Source organism: Anabrus simplex, chromosome 4 (genome assembly GCF_040414725.1).
Source record: "Anabrus simplex isolate iqAnaSimp1 chromosome 4, ASM4041472v1, whole genome shotgun sequence".
Taxonomy (NCBI): Eukaryota; Metazoa; Arthropoda; class Insecta; order Orthoptera; family Tettigoniidae; genus Anabrus; species Anabrus simplex.
The window spans coordinates 250,316,608-250,341,540 of NC_090268.1; the positions used below are offsets into that span (position 1 = coordinate 250,316,608).

At 40.7% G+C, this 24,933-nt stretch overlaps 1 protein-coding gene across 1 annotated transcript in view; it reads left to right on the plus strand.

Moving 5' to 3' along the window:
* Positions 1-24,933, plus strand: part of LOC137500484 (short stature homeobox protein 2-like) — a 230,038-nt gene that overhangs the window by 172,657 nt on the left and 32,448 nt on the right. Inside the window, exons 4-5 of the mRNA XM_068227384.1 lie at positions 7,409-7,466; positions 22,678-22,850. Of these exons, the coding sequence (XP_068083485.1) occupies positions 7,409-7,466; positions 22,678-22,850 (231 nt within the window). The remainder of the gene's footprint in view (positions 1-7,408; positions 7,467-22,677; positions 22,851-24,933) is intronic.

Consider the following 24,933-nt stretch of genomic DNA (forward strand, 5'->3'; position numbering starts at 1 on the left):
ACGTGGCATAATTTACGCAACATTACGACAGTGTGCTAAGTATTAAGGCAGAAAATTAAATTGCCACATCCCTAATGCCGTCGACAGTGCATGAAGGTGTTAGGAGAGGTATAGTGCTTTGTGTGAAACAAGGGAGTGGGTAATTTGAACATGTTTTGTAAATAAAATGGTACTGCACAGTAACAAAATTGAACCGTTCATTTACGTTTTCCCTATTTGTCGAGGCTTTAGCTTTCAGAGTTAACCGTCCCGCTGCACAGTTCGAATCCACCCGGAGTTTGGACTGAAAATCTACTCCGAAGCATATTACTGAATTGTAAGTAGACTATCTGAAGGACGCTGTGCATCTTGTCTCTGTGTTTGAAATGGAACACTTGACCAGCGTATTAAAATATTCCGTTATCATTTCTTCTCATTAATAACACCAAACATATACATATCCCCCTGAATATATTAATTTTAACTCTAATTTGAACAATCAGGTTTTGATCGCACTATGAATGATTAAGTTAGTTATTAAGAAGAATACAGTCTGGCTACTGGCATAAATAGGCTTAAGAGTTGAATATTGTTAGGATTGCTAATTATTATTGAGGAGGCATGGATATAGTGTACTTTGTATCTAACAGTACATCGGTGCAGTGTATTTATCTACAAATAGACTTAGACTATATTTCCGTTCATGGACTACTGGTCGGTGTTGAGGTACGATAACAAGACACCTCATTCAGCTGTGGGTTTAATCCAAATTTAAGAGAAAGAGTTCCATTATATAGAAATTACAAATAGATGGGGGAATGAAACCAATTTACAACAACCCATACATAGTACTGCTGATATTACCAAGTTTCCGATTAAAATATCGGAAACATTTTTTTCTAACAATTGTAGCAGACGATACATCAAGAAATGAAAAGGTGAAGACGAAAAAGAATTGTGCAATAGATTCTAGTTTTAATAATTGATATCTTGACTGGCCAATGTTTCAAATAGGACTACAGTGCTAATTTCATAAGAAAAAACGTGATATATATGACGCGAGAATAAAACAGGTGAGCTTCATTTCAAATTCTAATTAACCGATTGTTTCCACACTATGAAGGTAATCACTGCTCAAAGCCGACAATACGTGGAGTATATAACCAGTACAGCTTGATTTCGCTAGCGAGTTCGGTTATGCACTTATGAATAAATGATCCACGGGCAGAAGTACTCTCCACATCTCAGTAGACAGGTAGACTATAAAGATGAATATCCGAGCACGTATGCGGAATGTCGATCACTCCCTATTTTCAAATCGAGAGACTGAACCTGAACACTTGGTATCTCATAAGGTATTAATTAGAAAAAGGTGCGCTCGAGTTAAACAGTTCACCCATTATTTTGGCTTTTATCGGATAAAGCATACACGAAAGAGATAATAATTATTTTTCTCTGGAAGTCTGCTCAAGTTAGGTAGAAAATACTTATGTAAATTTTTGAATTCCAAGTAGACATGGTGGGCTCCATGTTTAATAGGACTAACAGGACCAAGTACGTATTCCCTTCTAAGTGCCTCCACCGGACAATTTTTTTGATTGATTGATTGATTGATTGATTGATTGATTGATTGATTGATTGATTGATTGATTGATTGATTGATTGATTGATTGATTGATTGATTGATTGATTGATTGATTGATTGATTGATTGATTGATTGATTGATTGATTGATTGATTGATTGATTGATTGATTGATTGATTGATTGATTGATTGATTGATTGATTGATTGATTGATTGATTGATTGATTGATTGATTGATTGATTGATTGATTGATTGATTGATTGATTGATTGATTGATTGATTGATTGATTGATTGATTGAGAAAAGACGTAACCACAAGACTTAAAAAGAGGAAAATTGAATCGTAGGCGTCTCAGACTTTAGGTGAAAAGACATTCAGCAAGGAAATGAAGAACAGAACAGAAATTACGAAGAATAAATAAATAAATTAAATAAAGAGGTACGTGCCACCAAAGCGTAAGTTTGCACGAAAGATGAGTTTCTGCAAGTCTCTTTTGTATAAAAAATTGGGCATTAGATTGAAACTATTGAAAGCTGATCTTAAAATTTTGAGTGGTAAGTATTTCCAGTTGAATAGATGAGTCTGTAGTGAATTTTTCTTTTTTTCTTTCCAGTGGGTACTTCTTCATGGTTTTGAGTCAGTTGAACCAAGAGCCCACACATCCTTTACCTACTGTAAAATGTGATTATATTAGCTCTATGTTACACATAAAGTTGCCTTTTTCACACAGAGGCATTATTTATATTGTCTGTGTATAATAGTTTCATTGTGTTTTAAATATTTTGAAGTACCGGGAGAGTTGGCCGTGCGCGTAGAGGCGCGCGGCTGTGAGCTTGCATCCGGGAGATAGTAGGTTCGAATCCCACTATCGGCAGCCCTGAAAATGGTTTTCCGTGGTTTCCCATTTTCACACCAGACAAATGCTGGGGCTGTACCTTAATTAAGGCCACGGCCGCTTCCTTCCAACTCCTAGGCATTTCCTATCCCATCGTCGCCATAAGACCTATCTGTGTCGGTGCGACGTAAAGCCCCTAGCAAAAAAAAAAAAAATATATATATATATATATATATATATATATATTGAAGTGAAAGCAATGCTCAATGCAGAATCTTTCATCATAAAGTTTAAACCTTACGAAATATATTCCATGTTTCTATTCTGTGTTAGAGAGCAATTCAATTAGTCGGTTAGAGGTGATATTATTGAAATATGCATATACTGTGCTATTCCAGAAAATTCGTCCTAGGCCGGAACAAGCGAGTACGTTGTTAGTGATGAACCATTTCGTCAGTAGCACTCTAAGGGTTAAGAGAAAACATTACACATAACCTATTAGATATTGGCTAAAATATAATCACACCCTACGTATTTATCACCCATTTTAGTGAAAATCAGAGCAAATGAATCTGTTGCATGTGCCCATTTGGTACTGTACATAATACTTTGAAAAGGGAAAGGTTTCGGAAATACAGTACCATTTCAATAAGATGGTGGAGAACACTACAATCTATTCAATTTCTAATCTATGTGTTCCAGTTCAAGTGTTCCTCTATTGCTATCACATGTCAGTGGCTGAAAAGGGAAGCTAAAATAGGTGGTATAGACTACACTAGACTGTGTAAATTCCTACACTTTCCAGCCCTTACTTCTCGTTGATTGGGATACTTCACAGGTAGGACATGGTCCTCAATGCTGAAAATTAACTTTGAACTGCGTTTCAATAAGGTTATTTGAATATCTGATGTACACATAACCCCGAGAATTTGAAGCAAATAACCATTACTGTCCTTGTATCACAAGGCTGCTTGTTCGCTCCACCTTGAAAACTATGTGAGCAAGTCTTTCTGATTGGGGCGGGCTGCGTAGCTCAGGCAGTGGAACGCTGGTCTTCTGAGTGCAACTTGGCACATTAGAATCTGACTCAGTCCGGTGGTATTTGAATGTGCTCAAATACGTCAGCATCAAGTTGGTATACATTTACTGGCACATAACTCCAGTGGGACAAAATTCCGGCACCTCGGCGTCTCCGAGGAACCATAAAATGTAGGTAGTGGGACAAAAACCAATAACATTAATTTTATTTCTGGTTATCCAATGGGAAATTCTAATTCATAAGAGTAGTAGTTGTACATGTATTATGGATATCCGAAGATCATAGAGAATGGGTACAAGTTACATGGTTGTCGTATGTAACTACAGTATAACAGACGATGGTATGGACTACGTGATTATACAAATATATAAAATCACCAGCCATGTGGCATGTGCCTCTCTTCGTCGTCATCATCATTATCTACTCAACTGTTGGTGGGCCCCATAGAAGTCGCACTCGGAGGAATGCTGCTTTAGGTCTTTCTATGCGTATTCTTCCTTCAACACAACCTTCCAGTAGCATAGTGCAACAATTACCAAGTGGTCCATAATTTGAGACACTAACGAGGCTTAACCCTTCTGTTATTCTTTTTCCTTTCTGTCCAACGTATCCGTAATCTGTGTCGCTAGTACCACATTTCAAATGATCGCAGTCTTTCCGAGGCGTATGTAAGCGATGCTCCATACTTGTCTTTTATAAACTTCATCCGTGTTGTTAGCGATATTCCTTTTTAAAATACTTGTTCCGCGAGTGCTATCGTGGTTGCATTTTCCTTTTGACGTCTTCTATCTGATGTTATAAGGCTGCTTAGATAAGCAAATCAATTTAATTGTTTCTTCTAACCAAATGTCAGCATTTTTATTACCATCACGAGTGCATTCTCCTTTTTCTCTTTATTGCAGATTTGCTTAACTTCTCGTTCATACGTTTTAAGGCCTCTTGCAGGCCATGCGCTCTTTCTGCAATGCCATCAGTAAATCTTACTTTGGTAAATTGCACTCCATTTATCTTGATGTCATATCTGTTACTTTAAGCAAATGCCTTCATGGCCTCTGCAATATAGAGATAGAAGAGGGGTGAGAATCCGCAACCGTGCCTCACTCCCTTTTAGGTCTTTGCCTCGACTTTATTTTTCCTAATGATGACTGTCTGGTTTAGATGTAATTTAAATATTGCTCTCCAATCTCTGCGGTAAATGTTCAAATTTCTTAGAACGTTGAGAGCATAATATTCCAGTCAATATTATGAAATTGTCAGTATCGATCAATGAAATCGGTACTGTTATATTCACTTTGAGTTCTTTGAGTTCTTCCTCAGAAATTAAGAGGAGCCTCAAGATGTCTTCCCTTGTTCCCCTGCCTTTCCTAAAACCAAACTGATCATATGAAATCTTCTCTTCACAATTTTTCTCCAGTCTATGGTGTATCTGTCTTGAATTGTTGAGGCATTTGCTTTAAGGTGATGGTTGTGTGGTCTTCATTTTCTTTAGTTTTGATATGGCAATCATCAACGTTTGTTCAAAATGTTTAGGGGTCTCTCCAGTTAGGTACATTTCGTTCATTAGTTTGAACATTGCATTCTCTTCCAGTAATTTTAAGATTTCACAGTGTATTTGATCTTCACCAGGCACTTTTTCTGCGTTAGGAGTAAATGATATTCGGGTAAGGGGAGAAAACGAGGAAGAGATAGGAGATTATAAAGTGTACTTGACGGGTGTCAAAAAGAGAAGGACAGAGTGTGGGGTAGTGCTGTTCATCAGGAATACTATTGTGTGCAACACGGTTTCTGTTGGGCATGTAAAAGAGCAAATGGTATGGGCAGACTTGCAGGAATTAGGACGAGAATCGTCTCAGTCCATGTGAGGATGCAGATGAAGATGAAATTAACAAGTTTTATGAAACACTGAGAGACGTCGTAGTCAGGGTCAACAGCAAGTATAGGATAGTGCCAATGGGCGATTTCAGTGTGAGAGTTAGAAATATAGCTGAAGGATGCGAAATGGTGATGAGTAAATATGGGGAAGGTATGGAAGCTATTAGGAATGGGAAGCGTTTACTGGACTTCTGTCCTAGAATGGGTTTAGCAGTTTCGAATACGTTCTTCAAACATAGAGTCAAAGGTTATTCATCGCTACACATGAGAGGGTAGGGGCACCAGGTCCATAATAGACTATATCTTAACGGACTTTGAATTCAGGAAGTCTGTTAGGAAGGAGAGAATATTCTGGGGATGTTTTGATGATATAGACCACTATCTGATTTGTAGCGAACTAAGTATGTCTAGGCTTGGGATAAATAAAGTGAAATCTGTCTGCAGACGAATAAGGGTAGAAAATCTCCAGGACAAGGAAATTAGACAACGTCTAGGAGATTGAATAAGTCGTAATGCTGAACTCGAACCTCAGGTCATTTGGTTGTATAGCAATCGTTTTGGCAACCTTTTAAGGTTTAGCCACAGGTTTATTCTCTCACTTCTTCATTGCAACTAAGACAGGCTACAACGATCCTCAGTCGTGTATGTAAACGGTGCACTTTAAAGAACTAAGAGTCACAAACGAAGTGTGAAGGGGGCACGACAGCCGAGTGGGATTGTTATTTCTTTCTCAGCAAGGCGATGCAGTTCAGTACAGAAACAATTTCAAACTATTCTGTTTTGCCTACTTGTATGTTGACATAATTGCAGGATTTAAAATACTCTGCTTACACCACTCGAATTATTCTATACAAACATATATAATAACGAACTGTAATGGCATAGATAAATCATTCTTAGGACAGAGTTTGAGTCAACGTTTACTTTCTGTACAATGAAAACCTGCCCTGTGTAATATACACTGTCTGACCAGAAGTATCTGCAAACGTAAACTTGGGCCCTGGTGTCACTACGGCCGTCACCGCTGCTACAAAAGGCAACTGAGGGATCGATGTTGCTCAGTACTGCGAGATGATTGCAGAATGGGTGGAGCAAGGAAGCTTTCTGACTTCAAACGTGAAAAAGTTATTTATTGCCATATCAGTAAACAATTAGCCCTTCTCAAGTTGCCCAAGTCAGCTGTCGGGGACGTAATTGTGAATCGAAACGGGAAGGCGTATTCATAACCAAACCACGGGCAAGTAGGTTGTGTGTGTCGACCGTCTTGGACCATCGGGCATTGAAGAAGGTGGCACGGGAAAGTCGTATGACATCATGTGATATCATCACCCGTCAATTCCACAGTGTCACTATTGTGCAGCTAGCAGCATGACTGTCACGATAGGCTGGCTTCACGAGTCATACACTCGCCTGAAAACCGCGCTTTCGCTGCTGAACGATAAACACAGCGTTCAGGCACTGGTCCGTGGACAACTGGAGATGTGCAGTATGCGGTGATGAATGTGGCAAATGTCAGGCAGACGATACATGGCAGCCTGTATCGTGCCCACAGTGGAGTAACAGAGTGGGGGTACTACTAACTGTGTGTTGTCTACGGTAGAAGACTAGTTTCGAGAGGATCAGTATGTGTTCCTACCATAAAGCGGGGTATATTCGTCAGAGATTTGTTGATAGTACAGTTCCAGGAATGAACTGGCCAGTCCAGAGACCCAACCTCAAACCTACCGAACGCCTTTGGAATGAACTAAATGGCGACTTAGCTCCAGACTCTCCCAACCCGCATAATTAAACTATGCTTGCTACAGCTTTGCAGAAAGAATGGTGTGCCATTGCCCAAGAGACTTTCCGACACCTGGTAGATAGTCTCTCCCGCCAGATTCGAGCTGTTGTAAAGGCCAGGAGTGTACTTATATTAGCCCCTAAAATTTAATTATATTTTTCACGTCGTATAACATTCTTAAACTAACACTATTGATTATTGAGTATACTGTAGTAAAGTTTTGAAGTGATTAAAGAAAAATTCTGAAAGCTAACATTACCAATATTCTCTCATGTTCCATAACTTTACTGAGCTCAATTCTTTCTTCTTGTTTCAGGTTTGGTTCCAGAATAGGCGAGCGAAGTGCAGGAAACACGAAAGTCAAATGCAAAAAGGTACGTTCAAGTGTCACAAACCAGTTTTAATTAATAATCACGTCCCTGTTGATATTTTACTGCCTTCTCTACTTCCAATGCCAACGGCCGTAGCCGTGTTGAAACACCGTATCCCGTGAGATCTCCGTAGTTAAGCAACATTGGGCGTGGTCAGGAGTTGGATGGGTTGCCACGCGCTGTTGGTGGGGGGTACGGGAATGGAGGAGCGGAAAGGAACTGGCCACCCTACCGCAAGTAAACTCCGGCTCAGGAATACCTCTGCGGAGGTTCGGACCTGCCTTCGGGCAGAACAACCCCTTACCTTACCTACTTCCAATGAGGATCCTTGAGCTTAATTTAGATATTAGGGCGGCAGTTCTTTGTTCACTTAAGATAGTCATAGAATTTTGATTCTGTAAATTCCTCACTTGACCTGTATTCTAACGTGAAACTTCTGGCACCGGAGACAAGAATCAATGGCACCGGAGACAAGAATCAAAGTCATCCGTGAGATCTGAAATTTGAAGCAGGAAAAGTTAAGATGGGTTATGTTTCTTCTAAAATATCCATTTTAACCTCGATCACCTTCAAATGATTGAATGCTTGACTTGCTTGACTAAATGCTCGCCCCCTGAACCGAAGTTAGTAGAATGGAACCAGATGAAATCAGTTGGTATATATGAGTGCTTAAATACATGACATACACTTCCGCAGATTTATTATCACGTTAAAAATCCCAATAGAAGTTAAACGGCTGTTAAACATGTAACATCATTTCCATTTTCGTATTGCTCTAATTTTCAACGCCTTAAGCTTTGTTAAAATGCAATAATATTTATTATTATTATTATTATTATTATTATTATTATTATTATTATTATTATTATTATTATTATTATTATTATTATTATTATACGTCCCGAAAATTACTTTTAGGGTTTTCTGAGTACCTTCAAATACTACCGAACTGTGCCGGGATCTAACCGTGAACTTGAACTCAGAAGGTCAGCGCTGTACCATCTGATGTTGCTATAAAGTTATTTCGTAAGTCATGGCGATTTGGCGCCTTTCTCCCTTTCATTCTAAATGGAAGCACTTCTTGCTGAAGCTCCACAGAATTAGTGAATGAAACGGCCACTGTATTCTCCGTAAGGACACAAAATGATACTTCCTGTTTTGAGAGGCCAGATATTTTGTCAGGGACTCAGCACTGGCCGTACGAGTGTCGTAAATGAGTAAACTACTGTTGTATAAGTCATTCGACGACAGCAGTTCTTATTTCAGTAACTGAGAAGACGAACCCCACAGCCAACTTTCTCGGTAACTAATTCATTATTGCTTGACGGTGTCAAATATGCGAAACGAATATAGCTCTGCCGTAAGGTTTTCGACAAAAGGATATTCCAAGGAACCGTATAGAAGTGACTAGGGAGGCAAATAGATTAGGCATGTGTGTTTGTGAGGCTGAGCCGAAGGTGGTGGGTTCGACCCTATATCAGTCCGGTGGTATTTGAAGGTGCTCTAATATATCAGCTCCGTGTCAGTAGATATTCTGGCGCTCAAAAGACCTACTGCATGAAGAATTTTCGGCAAATAAGCATTTTCAAAAACCGCAAAATTAATAAATGGGACGTAACATTATTAGGGCGTATGTTAGCTTTTTTGTGAAGATAGTGTGTTCATAAAATTCCACGTGTAGGAAATCTTATATTACCTTGTCTTCCTCTTGCAGACAAGTAAAGATACTGGGAGCACAAACTCCTTCACTCTTGTTTGTAAGCAGAATACGTTAGCGTCTGCAGAAGAGAAAGCCATGCAAATCATAGACGCGTCGGTCCATTATACTAATGTATGGCCGAGGGGACGGGAGAGAGTGTGTCCAGTGAACCTCGAAAACATCAGGCAAAATCGCACTCCATTGTGTAGTGATGTATTTTACGAAATTCATACTTGGCATTGAACTTGGAAAGTGTACAATGAATAACAAAGCAAAACAATCAGCATACAGGACGCTGTTGGAAGGTACATCGTTAAGTGGGGTAGAGTGGTTAGGACTGTATCCAATCATAAATCTGGTCTAGGCTGAGTGAACTCGAGGATCACTTCCTGTTCCAGAGGTGGAAGTTTTACTTTTAAAATTCTCAGCTTCCTGACTGGTAAATGAATTCCCGTCCTCTCGTTTCAATCAAGGCTATTAGGAGAAGAATGAAAATACGAACTTCACATGCCTTTGCCAGCGGGACCTAGTGTTCACAGTGCACTATGTCTTATGGTACGGGCTAGAGTAATTTTGTTAGTTTCATTTATCTGTCTCAGTCTTATCCTTGGCTTTGACAACATGAACGTGGCTGAGGTATGAACGAAGCTAGTAAAAAAATGAAATGGCGTATGGCTTTTAGTGCCGGGATATCCCAGGACGGGTTCGGCTCGCCAGGTGCAGGTCTTTCTATTTGACTCCCGTAGGCGACCTGCGCGTCGTGATGAGGATGAAATGATGATGAAGACAACACATACCCCCAGCCCCCGTGCCATTGGAATGAACCAATTAAGGTTAAAATCCCCGACCCGGCCGGGAATCGAACCCGGGACCCTCTGAACCGAAGGCCACTACCCTGACCGTTCAACCAAGGAGTCGCACGGACGATACTAGTGTTACCATTCCTTATGCAGCCAGTCCCTGTTATGAATGGTGTGAAAATGTTGCTTATAGGATCGGTTGGTGCATGCATTTCAGTGGGCTTGGCGTACTGATATGTAATAGCAACTTCTGGCTCGGCGAAGAAAGCAACGGGAAACTACATCACTCCTCATTTCCCTAGTACGCCTATTCAGTGATGCCTAGGCCATCTATGCCAGCTGATGGCGGAGCTATTGAGGATTCAACCAGCCTTCGGGCTGAGGACTAAACATACACATACGAGCTTCACATACTTTTAGTCCGACCAAATAAGTGACGTTGCACTAACTCCGATAGTTTTTTGGTTACGATGAGATAGAAAACGACTAGGACTGGGAAGGAAAGGGCCGTGGCCTTAACTAACATGTAGATTCAGCATATGCTTGGTGTGCAAATGGTTAAACAAGGAAAATCATCTTCAGCGTTGCCGATAATGGGGTTCGAACCCACTGAAGCTTACAGATACACGGCCCGGACCGCATAGCCAATTAGTTAATTAATTAATTTATTTATTCCAGTTAATTGAGGCAGTGCGTGAGAGAGTGGGCTATGCCATAATTAGGTAAACTTGAGTAATTGGTACCCTCGTGTAGTGCATACATTCATCTTTCTGTGTGTATGATATCAAACACATCTTCCCTCCTTGTTTAAAGAACGTATATAGTGTGAGACCCCTCAAGCAAGTGTTAAGTTGTGTGCAACACGACGAACAGTGGAGGAGAAGTAATAATGAGTAAATATGAAAAATAGAAAGAGAAATTACGATAAGTAGAAAATAAAAATATATTAAAAGCATATAAACTCAGGATTAGAGTAAATCAATGATGAAACGAATTAGATGGTTCCTGCAAGTGTTGTGAGTGCGGCGTGCAATCAATAGCAATGAATGTGAGCTGGTGTAAATACCACAAACTCATAGAAACTGAAAACTGTGTGTTCTATCAAACTTTTTTATTTGAACTGGTAAATCGTAAAAAAAAAACAATGGCATTTACCCGAATAAAACCATTAATGAAAATTGAAGAAGCAGGCACGTATTTTTCACAATGAAAAATTCCCGTACTACAGGAGGAAAACTTAAAAAACCTAAATGCAAGGATTTGATGTATCTTCTACTGTATGTACCGCAGAATTATCATTTGCTCCAGCCAGATTACTACAGTACAGCTGAGGATGTCGAGAAAGGCCCTGATGTCTGAAAGTACTGAAATATTTTGCCTACCTTGACATTAGTTCTATATTTGATATAATTGAAGATCTAAATACATTTTGTAAAGGCCCAAAAGATCTACAGAAACCGGTAATGAAAGAGATTTTTGGGTAAGTACTGTGTTAGACTGATATGAAAGCGAATAGACAAACGGAAAGATGGGATGATATTTTTTCCATGTGGTATAGTAATTAGTTGAAGGTAAAAAAAGTTCGTGACCAAAAAAGAAAAGAACTAAGAAGACATGAATCAACTGCAATGCAAGCTTATTTCGTTTGTTTGTAGGTGAAAAAGGCCTAAGTAGATGGTTAAATGATGGAATTACATCCTTTAACTAATTTTCCTTTAGAGCTTGAGATGCATACTTTGAGATACTAAACAAAAACTTATCTATTAACAGCAACATTTTTCCATCTATTACGGCAAAAACAAAACTCAAAACATCTCAGATCCATCTAACTCTGGTATAGCCCACTCTCTCACTCACTGCCTCAATTAGAGTCTGCGTAGTTGAAGCGTAAGGGCGTGCTCGGTTCTCTTGAAAGCTCATGGGTTCAATTCACCGTGAGGAGCTTTACAAAATTAGAAACTACAAATATGACCCAGAGGTTCACACAGCCTGCATCTAAAATGAGTATGAGGTTAATATGCTGGGAGCAAAGGCGACCAGATATACAGTTAGCCACTCTATCCCACTTAATACCGAGCCTTTATTTTCAGCTCCTGCAGGGGCCTTTATGGCCGGTTCGGGGATTGCTTTGCTTGTTCTGCTCGATTACAAGACAATTCAAATGGAGACCAAGTTAATGGATTGAACAAAAGCAGTCGTTGCAGAACAACTTTAGGCAACAAAACTCTTCCATCTTCAACTATGTCGAATTTTCTTGAAATTATTATCACTCGTGACTTAAACCAATACTAGAAATACAGGGAAATTATATTCTACGTGAGAAACACAACATATTAGGTGAATACCTTCAACTTTAGTGTCCTCATATATATGCTTTTGCCAGGCACTAGATTCTTACGCTAGGGAACATAATTACATTTCAGTTACAACAGGATATGTTTCTGTCGCTTTGAAGGTAACAAATCAAATGATGACTAATAAATCTGTGCGCAAAGCAGAGGCCTAGAGACTCATAAATCGCACGACAACCCCCTGCATTCTTTCAAGATCTCATTCCCATATGCACAATTTGTAGAACAATATCAACCCCCGGGGGGAAAATTTGCACAGCAATATTCAGTCATTCAAAACATATAACCAACAGCTCTTCAATTCGATTAGATTCATTTAACAAATGGAGAGAGGGTGTGTTTCATTGAGTGGTCGTGGTGCGTAGAGTGCATTAGGGATCTCCCTCGACAATAAAGCAGGCAGGGCCCACGTTTTAAAGTTGGTAGGACCCGAACGTTAAGTGAATGAACACTGTCAATATCCCAGGCAGCGCCTCATTGATTTATCTCCCAGCGTCGAGGAGCGAGTACCTTCCCAACCCTGTAACACGGTCTTCCGGCTCGGAATCCACATGAATTTAGCGTTCTGTCAATTGGAAATAATATCAATTGCTCCATGGCGCAGTGATATAAGTAAATACGAAGCCCGTGCTCAAGTACACCAGTAGGTTTACCGGCACGTGAAGGAACTCCTGCGGGACATTTCCGACACTTCGGCGTCTCCGAAAATCATAAAAGTATTAAGTGGGACATAAAACCTATAACATTAGTATTAGTGGTGTAAGTACAGTATGAAAAAAGCCAAAGATGAAATATGTGTGTGTTTTAAATGAAAAAGTGTGTAATAGTAATCTCAGGACGACCGAGCTCGAAAGCTACAGTCGCTTAAGTGCGGCCAGTATCCAGTATTCGGGAGATAGTAGGTTCGAACTCCACTGTCGGCAGCCCTGAAAATGGTTTTCCGTGGTTTCCCATTTTCACGTCAGGCAAATGCTGGGGCTGTACCTTAATTAAGGCCACGGCTGCTTCCTTCACACTCCTAGCCCTTCCCTGTCCCATCGTCGCCATATGACCTATCTGTGTCGATGCGACGTAAAACAACTAGCAAAAAAAAAAAAAATCACAGGACGTCATCGAATTTTTGGGTGCATTATGACCCGGTGCAAGTACGTAATCAGATCCTAAATTCAGCACTGTAGGCTCAAAACGATTTGACTCATGAATCGTTGTTTAAGCTATGGCCCCATATTATCGTGCGCACTGGACACCACGAATTTATAATAAATATTCTATCGGGAAAACAACTCCACTTACCAAGTCAAACTAGTGATTGTAACTTTCATCGCATATTCCGAAACAATCTGCTGTGTGGATCATTTTCATATCGATACCAAAGTGTAAACGTACTTCGTTGATACTTATTTTCATGAAAATATTGTAGATTATTATGTTTGTACGTCTGATTCGTGCAGAAGAAAACTCCGACTCGAAAACATCCTACTTGCAACAAATAATGTTTACGGATATGATCTGTGTCGAGATAAACTCCTATTTATATTGGATCTGGACACACGTTTACTATCTTCAACTCATTGTTGACGAACAGTTTAGTTTGCAGTACGGTACCGATTGTTGATTGCCTCTGATGATTCCTCTTACTCGGGGGATGGGTGTTTGAGTTCTTTTTAATACACGTCTACATTTACAAACAAATTTCACACTACAAACTACCACAGGAACACGCAGTGGTGAATGCATACCTCTACATAGGGTTGGTGTCAGCAAGGGCATCCGGTCGTAAAATTGGGATAAATCCATAGAAAGTGTCGACCTTAGGTAATTGAGAAAATACCAGGAAGAATGCATATACTGTGTTAGTTCGTACGGTAAAATGCGCCAGATATAAACTATTGGAAATTACGTAGATTTTCTATCATTATGTTATGCACACATAGAAAAGTAATATTACAAGAGATATTCGCAAGTTTGTAATATAATATTATTCTGCGAACGGTGATAATGCATGAAAAATAAAATATCGGAAGTTATATTTTGTACTACATTTATTACGTACAGTTTTTCGATGCAACTAATATTAATAGAGAAAAATTATATTTCCTGTCTTGGTCCCCTTAATAATGCTACGACCGGGCGGGTTGGCCGTGCGGTTAGGAGTGCATGGTTGTGAGCTTGCATCCGAAAGATAGTGGATTCGAACTCCCCTGTCGGCAGCCCTGAAGATGGTTTTCCGTGGTTTCCCATTTTCACATCAGGCAAATGCTGGGGATGTACCTTAATTAAGGCCACGGCCCCTTCCTCCCCAATCCTAGGCCTTTCCTATCCCTTCGTGCCATAAGACCTGTCTGACCGTGCGTGTAGAGGCGCGCGGCTGTGAGCTTGCATCCGGGAGATAGTAGGTTCGAATCCCACTATCGGCAGCCCTGAAAATGGTTTTCCGTGGTTTCCCATTTTCACACCAGGCAAATTCTGGGGCTGAACCTTAATTAAGGCCACGGCCGCTTCCTTCCAACTCCTAGGCCTTTCCTATCCCATCGTCGCCATAAGACCTATCTGTGTCGGTGCGACGTAAAGCCCCTAGCAAAAAAAAAAAAAAAAGACCTGTCTGTGTCAGTACGACGTAAAGCCAGTTGCAAACAAATTGCTACGGTACTGTACAATAAACAAATAATATATATTCTAGTGACCAACCTGGCTATTCCCAAATGCCGAGTTTCCAGAAATTCCGTTGTTTGCCCATGACGTCGAAAAAAAAACACAAAAATGGACTTGAACCTACTATTTTAAAAACAAAGGATACGCCAAAGTTGGAATTGTACAGACAAAATTATTTTATTTTTGTAGAGAAGCGGTAATATTTCCAGCCTGTTTTGCTTTTGTGTAGTCTTTAGTATGATCTTTAAGTTACTTAACGCCCGTTCACATCATCTATTGAACACCGGCAGGTTCGAGAGGTTTTGGTAAAACTAAAGAAGGAATAGTACCGTGTATTGGTGGTGCTGATGATTATTATTTGAAGGGGAGTACAACTACTGCAATCATCCTCTCTTTTGTCTAATGAGAAGGGTAAAAGAAAGACATCCGACCATTCGAAGAATAAACGTACAGAAAAAAGAAAGAAATGAACAGGAAAGTGCCCCGATGGGTGTGAACTCCGCAGACCTCACATACGTAATTCTGTCGACGCCGGAAGAGATCAAAAGTTGACCAAGGGAGGTCAAGTGGGAAATATGAAAATTGCACCATTAGCGCAAGTAAATGGAATCCCAGAATCAGTTGCAGTTCTTTGGTTACCATGTATAAATTTATTTTTAAGCCCTTGGGTTAGAGAAAAGTTGGCCGAGCACTGAACACGTTAACCTGCATTGATGTGTCCAGAAAGAGATCGCAGTCACTTCAGACGAGTCTTGTCTGAAGCCTACCCCTGCACCCTAGCACTATCTGCTCTCAGTCGTAAAACCATTTTATTACTTCTGCTTCCCTTGATCGCATCTTCTATCAGTTTAGTGAGGTGCTAAAGAAAATGAGTTATAAATGTAGGTAAAAACGTTTTAGCAAAGTAGATTTATAACAACTGTGTTCTCGTGTTCACCGTGTAACCATGTAACCAGAGGGGTGAGTAGTGAACTCTTACCGTCACTCATCATTGGAATGGTGTTTAGTTTAACTGTAAGCAGGACTGGAACGTTACATTTCTCAGACGCTAACGGCCTTTTTAAACACTGAATCCGGTAAGCAATATTTGGTGTGTCAATCACTTAGATGGGTTGATCGGATACTGGAAGGGAACCTAAACTAAAGTGACCACTCAACCGCAAGTAAACTAACACTCAGTGTTGCCTGGCTTAGCTGGGGCCACCGACTGGTCTTTAGCGTTCAGGTTAGGAGAACGCACAATGCTTTACGTTTTCACCCTGAACATGGCCAACCCGTAGGCCCCATTGCTCTCTATCGTACCTTCAATCAATCAATCAATCAATCAATCAATCAATCAATCAATCAATCAATCAATCAATTAAGCAATCAATCAATTAAGCAATCAATCAATCAATGAAGCATGTAAGCAAGCAAGCAATCAATCAGTCAGTCAGTCAGTCAGTCAGTCAGTCAGTCAGTTAGTCAATTAATCAATTAATCAATCGACCGATCAATATTAATAATAAAAATGCCGGGCTGAGTGGCTCAGACGGTTCATGCGCTGGCCTTCTGACTCCCACTTGGCAGGTTCGATCCTGACTCAATCCGGTGGTATTTGAAGGTGCTCAAATACGTCAGCCTCGTGTGGTTAGAGTTACTAGCACGGGAAAGAACTCCTGTGGTACTAAATTCCACCACCTCGGCGTTTCCGAAAACCGTAAAAGTAGTTAATGGGACGTAAAGCAAATAATAATAATAATAATAATAATAATAATAATAATAATAATAATAATAATAATAATAATAATAATAATAATAATAATAATACCTCCCTCTGTGGATTGGTGGACGTGTGTCCACATCTGGATCCCAAGATCATGGGTCCAAATCCGGCAGAGGTAGTCGGATTCTTGAAGAGTGGAAGAAAGTTTATTCGACACTCCATGCCATACGCCGACCGTATGTAATAATCTCCAGTGACACATTTAGTGTTTACTCGACAACATTAACTAAAACTCAGGCATAGGTCGCTCAAGAGAAGAAACTTTCGGTCAGGTGCGCGCAGCTGTGGGCTTGCATTCGGGAGATAGTGGGTTCGAACCCCACTGTCGGCAGCCCTGATGAAGGTTTTCCGTGGTTTCTAATTTTTCACACGAGGAAAATTCTTGGGTATACCTTATTTAAGGCTACGGTCGCTTCCTTCCCACTCCTAGATCTTTCCTATCCCATCGTAGCCATAAGGCGTATCTGGGTCAGTGCAATGTAAAGCAGATTGTAACAAAAACACACACACACTTTTACACTATTCTACTGTACACCAGGACTGGTTGCGTTAGGAATGGTGTTACCAGTAATATTCATATCGTTTGTACAATAGGAAAATTAACATACTACGTCCGTACTTCCATGGTAGACAAGATTCCCGTCTCCAAAGCTTCCACTTGAACTTGATGAGAATCATGCGTACTTTCTTATAAATAGTCTACCATTACAATGAATTCAACAGGTTGTAATTGAACAGTCAGAAATTGAAATAAAAGATGCGAACACACCATGAAGCTACAGTCTTGATTAAATTAATAAACATAATTAATCATCATCATCATCTGTTTACCCTCCAGGTTCGGTTTTTCCCTCGGACTTAGCGAGGGATCCCACCTCTACCGCCTCAAGGGAAGTGTCCTGGAGCTTCAGACTCTTGGTCGGGGGATACAACTGAGGAGTATGACCAGTTCCTCGCCCAGGCGGCCTCACCTGCTATGCTGAACAGGGGCCTTGTGGAGGGATGGGAAGATTGGAAGGGATAGGCAAGGAAGAGGGAAGGAAGCGGCCGTGGCCTTAAGTTAGGTACCATCCCGGCATTCGCCTGGAGGAGAAGTGGGGAAACCACGGAAAACCACTTCCAGGATGGCTGAGGTGGGAATCGAACCCACCTCTACTCAGTTGACCTCCCGAGGCTGAGTGGACCCCGTTCCAGCCCTCGTACCACTTTTCAAATTTCGTGGCAGAGCCGGGAATCGAACCCGGGCCTCCGGGGGTGGCAGCTAATCACGCTAACCACTACACCACAGAGGCGGACAACATAATTAATAACAATAATTAATCGAAATGTCCGTAATATGGGCGCCAGAGTTCACCAGAATGGATCCCTCGAATTTATATAGAGCATGATAATTCTTTATATCTCAGGGCGTGTACATAATGCTGCGTACTGGTACATCTGCTTCAGGCCTTACCTAACCTTTTGAAAACGAGCAAATAGGTAGGAACTGCACCTAGGTTCATCAATAACTCCACTGATTCTAAAATATCTAACTATATTCTTAATAAAATCCGTGCATGAGCACCTCATCAACACACCAAAATACACTTATAATACACAAACAAAAGATTGCTGGAAGACTCCATATTTACAACAAAAACAATGAAAACAGTGGGAAAATGAAAGCGAGAACTAAGCCACCATTTGTAGTTAGTTCGTTGAACAATGTACATATATGTATATAAGAACCCTTCACTGTCTCTATATCAATACGACTTGCCGATTCTCATAATCGGCAGTTATAACATCACACAGATACTCTACCTCGTAATACTGTGTTCACAGATTAAACACTTGTAAAAATATATGCATTTGAGCAACACACGCGTGTCGATCCTGAACATAAACTATGGAAAGTCTGAGATAGCTTTCACCAACATATAATGCCAGGCCGCCACAAGTGCTACAATACTTAATGCGTAAGCACTCCACAATTTGTCCATCATCCACTTTCCACGAACATAACAAGACTACGTTCCACGAACGTTTGAAGTCCAGTCCAGTATATTGCAGCAGCGTCACTCCAGCACCGCCTATCAGCACTACTTCCTTCCCGTACAGTCTATCCGCACTATTTCCTTCTCGTACAGTGTGTCAGTTGTTCCTTCTCGTGCAGTGTCTCAGTTATGGTTCCCTTCCGCTGTGATGTCGCCGTATATAAAGACCTCAGATCTCACATGATTCGTCGAGATAGATCCTTGCCAGCCAATCATGAGTGATCCTCTTGTCAAGACCATTCCCTGAACATCTTCTTGGTCTCAAGACATAAACAAACTCTCGGGTGTTTCACATGAGTCATAGAACTTTCCTAGTACAACAACAAGCTCATCTCATCAGAGTGGGATGCCAGCATGAGTCATACAAATTACCAGAGTCCAATATAGCAATGTTTTCCCACTCGTTGTTCAAAACAAATTACTCATACCTACATATGTGGAGACCTCCCAGCTTACAAATATTAATGACAAAATATACAAATGAAATACTGACGATAATAATAATAATAATAATAATAATAATAATAATAATAATAATAATAAATCGAATACTGACAATATCTCACACTTCTACATGTAGTGTGAGGGTGTGATATATGTACGATCACAAGGTCGTCCCTCAGTTATTGTTCTCACGTAGATTGAGTCGACCACGAACAAGCCCTACGGTTCCTAACCTGGCTGGGAATCGAACCTAGGTCCTCCGGGTGAGAGGCAGGCTCGTTACTCTTTAGACTATAGGGCCGGCGAAATAAAGGAAGCAGGTGATAACATGCGAGAGGTGTTTCAGAGAAAACAGCTCCACAGCGAACATTATTACATACTCATTTCATCCTCATCATGACGGGCAGGTCGCCTACGGGAGTCAAATCGAAAGACCTGCACCTAGCGAGAAGAACATGTCCTCGGACACTCCCGGCACTAAAATCCATACGCCATTTCATTTTTTTGTCAATTTGCATTCGGAGATGGTGGGTTCGAATCTCACCGTCGGCAACCATGGAGATCGTTTTCCATTGTTGCCTATTTCCACACCAGGCTGTACCCTAATTAAGGCTGCGGTCTCTACCTTCCCAGTCCAGGTCTTTCCCATCCTCGCGTCGCCCATAACCTCCCATGTGTTAATACGACAGTAAATCACTAGCAAAAAGTACTCACTTCCCGTGAAATAAGCCAGCAATGTACACTGTACCAGGAAACCAGCGTTGCCAGTTTAGCCATTTTATAGCTAGTTCTAGGTATTTTGAAAAGTCATATGCTACAAAATTTTGAGTTTACGTATTAGCTACATTTGTAGCTAAAAAGGTTCGTTACGAGAGTTAATTTGGCTATCCGCCTTTTTAATGCTTTTCTTTAGTACTTAATGGCCGGCCCCGTGGTGTAGGGGTAGCGTGCCTCCCTGTTACCCGGAGGCCCCGAGTTCGATTCCCGGCCAGGTCAGGGATTTTTACCTGGACCTGAAGGCTGGTTCGAGGTCCACTCAGCCTACGTGATTAGAATTGAGGAGCTATCTGACGGTGAGATAGCGGCCCCGGTCTAGAAAGCCAAGAATAAGGGCCGAGAGGATTCGTCGTGCTAACCACACAACACCTCGTAATCTGCAGGCCTTCAGGCTGAGCAGCGGTCGCTTGTTAGGCCAAGGCCCTTCAAGGGCTGTAGTGCCATGGGGCGGGGGGTTTAGTACTTAACGAATTTTTGTAAATATTCACGGCGAATGACACACGAATCGCACTGCATATTCAAGTTATAGGCGACCTTTAACGAAACGGTACAACGGCTGTTAATTACATCACTCATTACACTCTGGTTTCCTGACTTCATTGCTATCGACCAGTCCATCACTCGGTAAATTGCTGACTTCCATCGGCTGGTTGGCTGTGAGTCTCATATTCAAATTGGAATAATGTTTAAACCAGTGCAGTTGCTAAATTAGTGAAGTATACGACTGAGGGTAATAGTGAGTAGTGTAGTTTAATAAATAGTGAAACTGCCTCCTAAGTATAGTGTAGGATAGAGCAGGAATCTTAGGTGGAATTTAAAGGGTGGCTTCAACATTTTTCTAACCATAAAGCTAAATCATATTGCAAATACTGTAAATATGAATTCAAATCAAAGTTGTTTGATATAAGATCACATGCACAACGCAATAATCGAAAAAGAGCGGCCGATCGGTTCACCTGTCAGCGTCAGCGAACAATAAACTTCCACACTACAAGCTCATTAGGCGTGCGTGAGGCAGAGGGTAAAATACAGTAGCATTGTTTGTGTCAGAATATTGTGCTCTACTCGCCAGTGACAACTTGTCGGAGCTCGATGAGTTCATCTAGCCTTTTCTCAAACTATTTTAGTCGGTAATTTTAGTCATCTTTAGCTATATTTTGTATACAGTTTAGCTGCTTTGTGTGTTCGTGAGTTGGCAACACTGTCTGAAACAGAAGCATTTATGAGGTGGAAATTCAAGTCGTAGAAATCCACAATTTCGCAAAGTACATCACCAAAGAATCAACGCAAACATATCACAAGCGTCAAACCAAACCTGTAAGCATTGATCTCGCATTAGCAGCATGCCCCATACTCACACAGGACTACGTACGAAGACATGACAATGTAGCTAAGATAATTTACCAAGAACTGAGTTCGCGGTGTAAACTAACTATAGACGCAAAGCTATATTATAGCTGTCATACAGTCAGAAACTTCATAAATACTGACTGAGCTAGTAAAATTGCTTGTATGCAACCACTTTTGTAATGAACGAAGAAAGGAAAAGGAAATACTACTACTACTGCTATTAATATTATTATTATTATTATTAATAATAATAAATCTATATAGAAAGGTGCCAGCCCGTGATGTAAGGATAGAGTCTATGCTTCTTACCCCGGGGTCCGGAGTAGTTCTGATCTTGGCTCGTCTTGACATTTTAATTCTGGACTAGGGCTGAAACAGGGTTTACTCAGCTTCGTGAGACCAACTAAGGAGCTTTCTGATATGAGAAGCAGTGGACTTGGTAAAAAAAAGTCAAGCAATATGGCTCAAGCAGTTGTCACGCTGACCACGTGACATATCATTACCTGCACTACATATGGGGTCGTTTTGGCAGGCCAAGACTCGTAATGATCTTTATTTTCCATATTTAAGTACACTATAGTAGACTATAAACGTCCAGTCATCGTGCACGAAGAATATTCTTAACGCCATTATACAATGTACTAAAAACCCGGTACTCCCTAAAACGTTCGGCTCCATGGATAAATGGTTATCGTGCTGGCCTTCAGCCCAAGAGGTTCCTCGTTCGATTCCCTGCTGGGTGAGGGCTTTTAACCTTAATTGGTTACTTCTAATGGCTCGGAGGCTGGGTGTGTGTGCCTTCATCAGCAATAGAATTCATTATAGGGAGGCCCCATCCTCACAGACGCAAGGTCGCTCATACGGCGTCAACTCGAACACCAAGCCTCTTCGGAGGCCACACGCCATTATTATTAATATTTTAAAAATCTCAAAATCAGAGAATAAGAGACCCGATTCTCTATATTGACTGAGAAGTAAAGAAATGTTGAAGATATATTCATTTTCTGGAATCAATAAACGCTAAAATATAACTAGAGAAAACCTAGAAGTTCAATATCAAGGTGAATCAATTCCTCGCTAGAAAAAGTATTTATAGGTAGTTGCAGTAAAGTTACTAAAAAGGTTGACCTATAATATCATATCGAGCAAACACGTGAGAGAAGTTAACACATTCTTGCATTAATGCATATGGCAATCGTTTGAATCAACTGAGGGGACAAGTAGCTTTACAGTACTGCTTTGCACATCTGAATGTGACCTGTTATTGTTGAAACTAATATATAGACAAGACATGGATATTAAGCTACATGATGTTAACTCTGTGTTTTTCTTTGTTCTAGCGGCGGGAATGATGCTGACCAGTCACAGCCCGCCCGTCGCCACGCCGCTGGAACCCTGCAGGGTAGCCCCTTACGTTAATGTGCCGTCGCTACGGTTGCCGTCGGCCTACGATCGCCTGCCTTTCCCTGCTTTCTCGGCCTTCGACCCCGCGTTACTCTCCGCTGCACACCAGGTGAGTTAAGGGCTCATGGTTCGTCTTTATTCCCTCGGCGCTGTCTTTCCAATTATTCCATTAGTATTTCTGATGAAATTATACAAAAGACCGGAGACAGCCGAACACGAGACCTATCGATTTTCACGGAGTTGTGCTTTCATTTACATTAGTAAAACAAGGATTAAAGAGTCCATATTTCTGTCTCAAATAATTCAGTTAGGCAGTTCACAAAAGGGATTGTCCTCTCAATTTGCTGATCGTATATTATTTTTTTAGTTTTTTTCTACAGGTATGTTATGGTGTTACATGTGTTATTACAATTCGTGTTTTCGACAGACTTCTTCTTCTTACACTTTTACCACACCTTGTGTAGTCACAGGTGAGAACTGTGTCGCACATGTGGATTTGGCCCTGTTTTATGGCCGAATGACCCTCCTGACGCCAACCCTATGTGCAGGGATGTGCTCACTATTGCCTGTTTCTCTTTTGGTTGGCAGTGTGTTGCCTGAATATGAAGATGAGAGTGTTGGGACAGATACAATCAACCAGTCCCCAAGCCAGAAGAATTATTCATACGCGATTAAAATCCCCTACCCGGCCGGAAATGGAACCCGAGACCTTCCGAAATGAAGGCCTCAACGCTGACCATTCAGCCAAGGAGTTGGACTGTTTTCGACACACTGAACAGCTTTAAAGTTGCATTAGATCATCGATCAGCTACCTCATAATATGGTCTGTGATTCGAACCCAGATGGTAATCACTTTTAGTTCATAGTTATAGTAGGCCTATGTGGACTGTGAGCTATGACCAAGTGTGTTCAATTAAATTCATTTTACCATTTCATTTTACTTGCCATCCTCCAATACAAATGATAATAAGTTGTCGTAACCTAAGAAGTCCTTTACCTCCCAGTCTAGAAGTGCCTTCCTTTCCTTTTTCTTTTACACTGGATGTCTCCATTATTCACAACGGTGGCGTAATTTCTTCTCATTATATTAAGCATATCATCTTGATAACTGTTTCATTATTTGAACTGATGAAGCTTACTATAGCCGTACTGGGTATAATTTTCTTCAAATTATGCAAAATGTTTAGTATCATCAGAAAATCTGGCTATATGAAAGGTTTGGAAGCAATCGCCACAGGACTTAATTTTACAGGAGATAATTTTGTTGGACTTTATATGCAAATAAAAACATGGTTTTGTTCTGTAAGACAGTGTTCCACATTGAATGTGAGATAATGAAACTGACATCTTTTGAATTATGTAAAATAAGCTGTTTAAACTAACGAAGAAATTATTTGTTAGACTTATTCATTAATGGTGTTAGTGAACGATATCATGATTAGATTATTATATCAAAGGGCATTTTTATTTAAAATAATGTTTCAATTTTAGTGAATGACTACAAGAAACCTGAATTCCAGTAAACAGTCGATGCAGCGAAACTGGTGTTTTATGTACACATAAACTGAAAGTGACTCTTCGTGTCCATCTCTTTGACTGAATGATCAGCGTCGCCGTCTTCGGTTCACAGAGCCCTGGGTTCGATTCGCAGACGGATCAGGTATTCTAGTCGCGTCTGGTCAGTTCCCTTCTTTCTTTTTATTTATCTCCATATCTACCTCTCCACATATAGACTACATAACACATCACACTACCAACCGAAGAGAAACTGCCAATAGTGAATAAAACACCCCCACATAGAGTAGTCGTCACGAAGGGCATTCCGCCGTAAAACAGAGCCAAGCCAACATGTCCGACATAGTTTACGTCCGCGACGCCGGTAGCAGTGATTAGGAGGGCGAGGGGTGCAGTCGCCCCCACCCCCACTACCCAACTTTTGGAAAAAAAACATGCATTTTTATTCCATTTTTAGCCCGCTAAAGCTAGGTATTATTTTAAAGCAATTTTTACAAGCCATGTTGTCTTATTTCCTTATTTTTTAATTATTAACTAAATTACTAGCCGAAATACGCATAAAATGTCGTTCTTTGCGGCTAACCGATTTGTATAGGGCCACAGCAAATAATGGAGACATTGCTTGTGCTGTGAAGAAGGGTGGGAGGCCTATATTTCATTAACAAGGTCATGGACAC